Source organism: Momordica charantia (genome assembly GCF_013281855.1).
Source record: "Momordica charantia cultivar OHB3-1 chromosome 10 unlocalized genomic scaffold, Mcharantia_2.0 BLBB01000010.1, whole genome shotgun sequence".
NCBI lineage: Eukaryota > Viridiplantae > Streptophyta > Magnoliopsida > Cucurbitales > Cucurbitaceae > Momordica > Momordica charantia.
In genome coordinates, this window is record NW_028275158.1 from 14,898,959 (window position 1) to 14,907,095 (window position 8,137).

General features: G+C 39.6%; 1 protein-coding gene across 4 annotated transcripts; it reads right to left on the reverse strand.

Moving 5' to 3' along the window:
- Positions 1-267: 267 nt before the first annotated feature.
- LOC111025413 (putative WD repeat-containing protein C2A9.03) lies at positions 268-7,927 on the reverse strand. Of its 4 annotated transcripts, XM_022303276.2 has the most exons (12): positions 7,433-7,927; positions 7,310-7,347; positions 7,139-7,201; positions 4,693-4,855; positions 4,339-4,506; positions 4,149-4,235; positions 3,686-3,820; positions 3,483-3,593; positions 1,866-1,957; positions 1,672-1,777; positions 1,064-1,150; positions 268-986 (listed from the first exon to the last, which is right to left on the reverse strand). In XM_022303276.2, exons 4-12 carry the CDS (start codon positions 4,828-4,830, stop codon positions 573-575), a joined length of 1,338 nt encoding a protein of 445 aa, XP_022158968.1. In that variant the 5' UTR covers positions 4,831-4,855; positions 7,139-7,201; positions 7,310-7,347; positions 7,433-7,927; the 3' UTR covers positions 268-572. The 4 variants fall into 4 exon arrangements, with proteins under 4 accessions (XP_022158968.1, XP_022158966.1, XP_022158969.1 ...); XM_022303274.2 differs by lacking the exon at positions 7,139-7,201; XM_022303277.2 differs by lacking the exons at positions 7,139-7,201; positions 7,310-7,347 and having other exon boundaries at positions 7,625-7,927.
- Between the last annotated feature and the right edge of the window lie 210 nt (positions 7,928-8,137).

Here is an 8,137-nt window from a genome sequence, read left to right on the forward strand (position 1 = left end):
TGAGTTTATTGGGTAGTAGAACTGACAAACTCGAAAATTTATGTTGGTCGAATAAATCCTCTAACTCAGGTACACCCCTACTTTCAACACTAATTGTACACTAAAAAGAGACGACTTCCACGAAGTTTAAAGTTGCCTGGGCAAAGAAACAGCAAACTCATTCTCTTCTCTCTCTCTCTCTTTTTTTTTTTCCTGTTCAACAACATAACTCATTCTCCTCTCAGACGATGAAAAATATATAAATGCAATATCTGTAGTGCCAAAAACTCCACAAATCTCTTAGTCTGATATTTCTAATCACATAAATTTCTGAACACTGATTTGCAAAGAGGTGACACCCTGGCCATGTATTCATCATTACCACTCCCCCACTTTACACTCCCTTCTGCATATGCTCAAACTGTGTCTCTTCAGAACCAAAGTGCCATTAAATCAGAATAGATAAAGGCTATTGTTGGTTCCACAACATACTAAATATACACTTACAAACACTACATGTTACAATGTTAATTAAACAGTTTTCACTTTCACAACCCATCTTATTGGCAGGTTCTTTTGTTTATACTCCAAACTCAGTACAGCGAATCAAGGTAACCATAATTTCTGCATCTGTGGTACTCGAGAAGGCTACCATATGTTCGATCCCATACTCCGATGAAGAGAGATTCCGTGTCAGGACTGAACGATAATCCAGATATCTCTCCAAAAAAATCGATTTCTTGCTCCTTCTTGTACCCGCTTTTCACGTCAAACACGTGCACGAAGTCTGCTGGTTCTGCCATTGCCATGTACTGACCATCGGAGGAATAGCGGATGGACCGTATGGCTCCAAGGTTGCCTTTCAGAGCAGCAACTGACTTTGATAAATTTCTTACATCCCAAATCCTGCAAGTTTTGTCTTGGTTCCCAGTGGCAAAGGTGACGCCATCGGAATGCCATGCCGATGCAAATGAAAAATCCAAATGCCCACATAGTGATGCAACTGTCTGCAAAGATCATGTACTTAAAAAGTCAGCAGATGATTTACCAAAACAAACGATCCTGCCGACGCTATATCGAGTACCTTTCCAGTTTGCGAGTCCACCAATAAACCTTCAGGATTGTCACCAACAATCACAAGAAGTTTGCCATCTGGGTTTAAGGCAGCATGCTGAAATATTTATACAATAAAATAGCAATACCGACCCATTAGATTATCAATTATGAGCCTCAAGTTTATAATACTTTTGCACCAATACAAGCAAGCTAAAATGAACACCTCTAAAAACCCAGGTCAAGAATGGAACATGGCCAAGTTTCCTATACAAAATCAGAGTATAACTGCAAGTAAATTCTGAAGCATGCGCAAGCGAGCTGCGCATACTTAAAGGTACAGGCACAACAGCACAGGCACAAAGTAACTGAGATCTTGATGAGATATGACATGCAAGCGACCAAAAATTGTAACACAGAAAATTATCTTTCTACCCACTGAACTTTTCGCAACTTTCAGCAGCACCCGAAAAATAAACAATCTATGATTCAACCAGATTGTCAATAAGCTTTTAAACTATTTATTATAATATCATATACACGTGAGAAACTCGAGATAATTAATATAAAATGGGAAAAAACAAGGGTGCTCCATTTACTTGTTTATAAAACAGAAGAAATAGATTTCAGAGGACTCACATTAACTGGCCAAGGAAAACGGAAGTGCTTAGAAAGCTGAAATTTCTCCATATCAAAATCTCTGACTCCAGAATCATTATTAGAAGCAGTGAAATGAACTGCACCACTGACATTTTGGAATATGTTCAAATAATGTTCACAGAAGGGTATAAAAATACAAACAGTTGCTTAACCAAGAGAGAGTGAAAATATACCTAGAGCTGGTATATATCTCAACAGCATTAGTTATAGCATTATCATCATAAGTTGTTCTGGAACAAAAACTAACGCCTGAGCGGTCTAGATGCTGCAATATAGCAAGGTAAAAACAATAATAAAAACAATAAGCACACAACTAACTGAAATATCAACAAAATAGAATATCTTCGAGAGAGTTATAAAAATGGGCAGGCCTTATCAAAAAGCCAGAAGGAATAGCCTTTTCTAAAAACTCAGACAATTGGTTTTGGAATCTTAACAGCTCAGGTGCAACCACTTGTATAACTACATTAATCCACCTGAATTCTAATTCCTCCAAGCTGAAAATACAAGTTACAAGGATGATATGGAAAGAATGTCCCATAAGAAGTCAAGTTCTTATAAGCTGTAGCCAACAAAAGAATCAACACTCGATGTCCTTTCTTTTCCCTGCTTGTCTTAGGCCATCACTAGAAGGTTTAGATTAGTGTCCCATTTCCACTAGGAATAAGAATAAGGAAAGGTTGAGGCCATTTCTCTATCGAGGATATTCAGAAAGTGGTCTTAAGGCACCTGGCTGTAATAGCTTTACTTATTGCGTCTTTCGAGATGGTTGGGAGATCATTGAGCATTTTGGGTAATGTGAGTTCCTTCAGCAAGGGATTATTGATTATTCCTTAAATGAGACCTTCATCTACCTTATTCCTAGAAACGTGAACATGTGTAAAGGTCCTCCGATCCATAAGTCTTGTTACCCACCTGTGCAAGATCATTTCTAAACTGTCAGCGATAGACATAGGCAGGCCATCCCAAATATTATTTCACTGTCTCAAGATGCTTTGGTTGGAAAACAAATTCTTAAGTAGTTCTTATTGCTAATGAGGCAATTGAGGATTACTTGGCTCATAGCTGGAAGGGGTTATTTCAATGATAGATTTTGAGAGAGCTTATGACCATGTAGATTGAGATCTATTGAACAGAGTTCAGTTGAAGAAAGGGTTCAAGTTTAGTGGAGATCTTCAGACTCAACTTCCTTAAATCAATCAATCATGTTCTAGTCACTGGTAAACCCAAGGGTAGGATCCAAGTGTCTGGGAGTTTTTAATATAAGGTGATCATCCGATCTGTCGTTTTGAACTTGATGGCTGAAAGGGTTCAGAAACATCATTCCTCGTGGAAAATAACATTCTTCTCAAGGAAGGAAGGTTGCCTTTCATTCAATTCGTGTACAGTGATCCACCCTGTCTATTTCTTTTGTCAGTTTAAGATCTCCTCTTCTATTAGCTATAGGTTTGAAAGGATCATGAGGGGCTTCCGGTGGGTGGGAGTTGAGCAAGACAGGATTCTTATTGGGTTAGATGGGATGGGAGATTGTTCAAGACTAGTTGAGTCAGGTGGTTTGAGTATAGGTAATATTAGAGTTCGTAATGAGATCCTTCAGGCTAAGTGGTTATAATGTTTTTCTCTAGAGCCTAACACTTCATGACATAGAATCATTGTGAGCATATATATAAGTGATCTCGAGTTCTAGGATAAAGATATGGGTAGACTCATGATCCTTTTGTATCTTCAGATATTGATAGAAATGAAATAGTGTTGTTCTTGTCAAAAATCAAAATAGACGAATGACTTACCTTGCAAATAAGCTCTCCCTGAAATCCTCCAGCAACAAGTAGCTTATCTTTCACTGCAAGTGTACTGACTTGTGTCTGTGTAAATCCTTCCAATAAGCTCCCAGGGTGCTTCTGAATTATATCAGACTCATTAGTTTAAACTTTAGAGCAACACAAGTGAATATTTAAGAATATGGTGAGCTTAATGTAGTTAATACACCAACCTCTGTAGGTGCCACATGTCCCGAAACATTGAGAACTTCCAACTTGGTGCAACTTAATGATGACCAATGAATAACAGAAAAATGTGATAGAAGGTATGCATCATGCTTTGACGTAGCCCATACTAAGTTCCTCAACTATTACCAAAACAAAAAGTTTGATTCAGCAACAGGCATCATATTCAAATAAACACTACAAAGTATGGCATATAAATGAAGATTATGCCATGGCATAACTATAAGCTAATGCATTATCCCATGCTAAAACATCTTAGTAACACCGCAAACATTTTTTTACATAGCAAGTAAAATTTCAAACATTAATAACAATCTTGGTTGAAATGGCCATGCTGCCAAAGAAAAAAAAAACACTGTATTCCACTTCTACAAGATGGTTACACTGTTACAGAAAAATGTAGTTAATATACTTTACAATGGTGAAAACGGAATACTTGATTAATTAAACCTGAAAATGAAGAATAGTTGATTTCACAGATCTCGAATTTCGGCGAAATTCATAGTACGAACATCCTTTCTCAGTAACCTTGCAATCCTGTTCACATCACATAGGAAAATCCATAAATAAAACATTGGAGTGAATAATGGAAAATATAACTCACAACACGCCCCAAGGGTGTTGAGGAGGGATCATTTACCTTCTCTGACCCCTCTCCTGAATTAGGGATATTTTCATAGTTCTTGTATTGTTCAAGCCTGGTTTTCCTGTACTTTTCTCTCGTAATGCTAAGTCTCTCCCAAGGAATGCCTTGAATGTCTTTCCCTCTTCTCGCTTGAGCTGCAGTGGTGTCAACTATTCTACTATTCTGTATACAATGCCATTACAGAATTCATATATTCAATAAGCCCAAGATTAGGAGTTAGCACAAATTAGATAATCAGAGTAACTTAGAAATATATGAGACAGGTACTACATGTATGGAAAAATTTAGATCGTATAGAGATTAGTATGAGAAAATCTAAATCCAATAAGTCATCGATATATCACAAACCGAGTTGAATTCATCAGCATCAGAATCAGAGCCTTCCACTTCTCTTTCATGATACTCATCGTCCATATCATCATCAATGTCTTCCATTTCGTACTCGTCAGCCATGTAATCAGTATCGTCCCCTTGATAATGGGACATATTATACAATAATTTACACCCCTACCTACAAAAGTTCAACTAATTAATTCCACATCAATTCAAAATAAAATTTAAAAAAAAAATTGTCTTCTGTTCTCCATATAAATCACATAGCATTAGGAAGATAAGTTCATCATCTTCACTCATTACAATCAAAGATCTCTAGAGCTATCTCTGAATAATAAAAAAATAAAAAAATAAAAAATAAAAAATTGAAAAAAAGGCACAGTCAATATGTAAGAGAGCATCATGCATGTTTTACCATTCTGAATGTAAGTGTCCATCAAATGTATAATGAGATCATCCAACATGTGCCCTGTAAGGGCCACTCCTAGGGTGAAGGCCAATGGACAAAGTTGACGAGGGACTTTATTTGGAGCGGTGGAAATTCCAATCGAGGGAGTCACTTGGTAAGGTGGAGTTGGACTTCGCTCCCAACTCAACATGGGGGCTAGGGGTAGGTTATCTCAAGCAAAAGAACAGTGCCCTTCTTTTTAAAAATGGCTTTGGAGATTCATCTAAGAGGACAAAAGGCATTAGAGGAGAGTGATTGTGGCTATTTATGGTATCAAGCCCCATGGCTTGGCTTAATAAACCTAGTGGAGGTTCGGCTAGACCGCTAGAGTAGACCATGAGTGGACATTGACAACAACAATAATGGTTTTCTCAGTTTTGCGAAGTTTAAAGTAGAGAATGGCCAGCATATACTATTTTGGGAGGATGCTGATAGAACTCTGCTTCTATTATTTATGTATTAGAGGCATTACAGGGTTGAGGGAGATTTGAGGGCTCTCTGATCTCTCCTATCCAAACCTTCAATGAGGCAAAAACTATCAAAAAAGATACCCACCTCCCTACCAAAAAAGATACCCACCCCTCTACCACAGCAGAAAATATATAACTAACTCTCTTCACTGCCTAAACACCCCGTAACAAACTGGGGCCCCCAATACAAAATTCCCTCTTTACCCTACTTATCACTCCTAGCCTTTTTCCTACTGTACCTTTTAGTAATCAGGGGTCTATCATTACCCACCGCCCAAAAAGTCACCTTGTCCTCAAGGTGAAAGGTTGGAAACTGCCTTTTGATAGTCTCGGAGAACTCCCATGTAGCATCTTCAACGGTACCGCCTTCCCAATGAATCATCATGTCGAGTCCCGTAGGGGGTTCCAAACGAGTACGGATCCCCAACACTTCTACCGGTTGGTCACTACGCCGTCCTCCTGGGTGTTACGTGGCAATGGAATGATCGGAAAAGTAGTACCAACCGCCTTCCAGAGTTGGGACCATGGAACACCGGATGAATAGTCGCCCAATCCGGTAATGCCAACTTATAAGCAATGGGACCGATGCATTCCAGTATGCGGAAGGGCCCTACAAATCTTGTATCTAGCTTGACATTAGAATGGGAATGGAGGCTATGCTGTCTATAAGGCCTCAGTTTCAAATAAGTCCAGTCCCCCACTTGGAGCACGACATCACGACGCTTAGTATTCAATTGAGCACTCATGCGTTGTTGAGCAGCCAACAAGTGAACTTTCAATTGACATAACATAGTATCCCGCTGAAACTGGGGAAGAACTAGGCTCATACGACAAAACTGGCGATGGTGGACGACCATAGATAGCCTCAAAAGGGGTGGTCTTTGTAGTCATGTGAAAAGCAGTATTATAGCTAAATTCTGCCAAAGCAAGCCACTGTGCCCATTTGGTGGGTGTGGTCATGGTGAAACAACGTAGATACGTCTCGAGGCATTGATTGACCACCTCAGTTTGACCGTCGGTTTGTGGGTGATAGGCCGTACTCCGGCGAAGTTGTGTCCTTACACAACGGAATAACTCTTCCTAAAAAAGACTCGTAAAGATTTTATCTCGATCAGAAATGATGCTCCGAGGTATCCATGGAGACGCACAATCTCCTTTACAAAAATTTGGGCCATTGAAACTGCTGTGAAGGGGTGTTTCAAGGGAGCATTTTCTACACCATAAGGAATATAAAAGTAACAAAATACAAGAGTAACCGTTCTCGGAACTTAGGATACCCTTACAAGTAGAAATATAGCAAGAAGCCCAACTAATCCATACAACAATCGTCCTTACTCTCTACTATACACGAACACAGACCAAATCGATCATAAAAAATAAATTTCAACACCCTATATCATGGAGAACTGCATCATGAGAATGCAACCATATCACCACAATTTTCAGCACATAATATCATGAAAAAAAGAGAACACATCAAGGATGTCAGCACCTTTCGTAACAATTTTCCAGCACATATAAAAGAAAAAATACATCATTTAACCTCAAAACAACTTTCAGAACGAACGCAACCATCAATAACATCTACGAGCCCTCACACCATGGCCTACAATTTTGTTTACAAACATGAGATGCACAAATATAATAAAGTTGAACAAGCAACCATTAAAATAGCACCCATTAGCGCACCCACCCGTCCCTTAATACTACTTACACACTGCTATGCTTCCAAACCACGAGTTGATTCAACACCTAAGCATCAAGAGACAAAAACAGCAATTCAAACAGAAATTCCAGCCATCGAAATTGGTTTTAAGTGCTTTGAAGGGTTCGTTACCACCAAAATCGAATTCGTTCGGGTGTAGGTAACTTAGATCTAACTCGATGGGGCGTGGATTGCGTAGATCGGGTTGTTAACGGACGCGGGTAGTCGCCGAACACCAATAATAGCTGCTGTTTACGTTTTTTGCAGCAGGGAAAAACGTCAACTAGTACCAATATCGTTGTGCACGGTGGGAAAAACTCGTACCGAAGGTTTCAGGACCACCAAGGGACGTCGGGCCCGACTGTTCAGACGTCGAGCCGCCGAAAATCGCTCCTAAAACGCCGCAGTCCGCCGTACCTGCTGCTGTCACGAACGAAGACCATCGCGCCTGCTGCTGCCACAGGTTGGAGCCGTCGTGCCGTCGTTGGGGTGAGGTCGTCGGAGGTGGGCTTGCCAGAGAGGTCGCCGGTAGTGGTCGTGAGGCATAACAAGAGGTGAGATCCTTTTTTTTTCTTTTCTTAGGGGACAACACGTGAAGGTGGGGAGAGATGAGCTAGGTTTCTTTTTCTCTTATTTTTTTAATTCACTTGATTTTTTTAATTCACTTTATTTTCCTCGGATGTGTCCCAATCTTAAAAGCCCAATAAATACCCTAGGATAAACCCATGGGTTGGAGTAAACAATTTCCTAACTTCCTTAACTCAATGCTTAACAAAAAGTGAGCCTAAAGCACACCACAACTATTTGAGTTAAACAAAATCAGGTGACTTCATAATT

Excerpts from the sequence above, each read along its gene's own strand:
- LOC111025413 (XM_022303277.2), bottom strand. The coding sequence starts at position 4,830 with ATGTCCCATTATCAAGGGGACGATACTGATTACATGGCTGACGAGTAC. Across the intron at positions 4,507-4,692 it reads ATGCTGATGAATTCAACTCG|AATAGTAGAATAGTTGACAC; the intron begins GTTTGTGATATA and ends CATTGTATACAG. Across the intron at positions 1,958-3,482 it reads AGGGAGAGCTTATTTGCAAG|CATCTAGACCGCTCAGGCGT; the intron begins GTAAGTCATTCG and ends GCTATATTGCAG.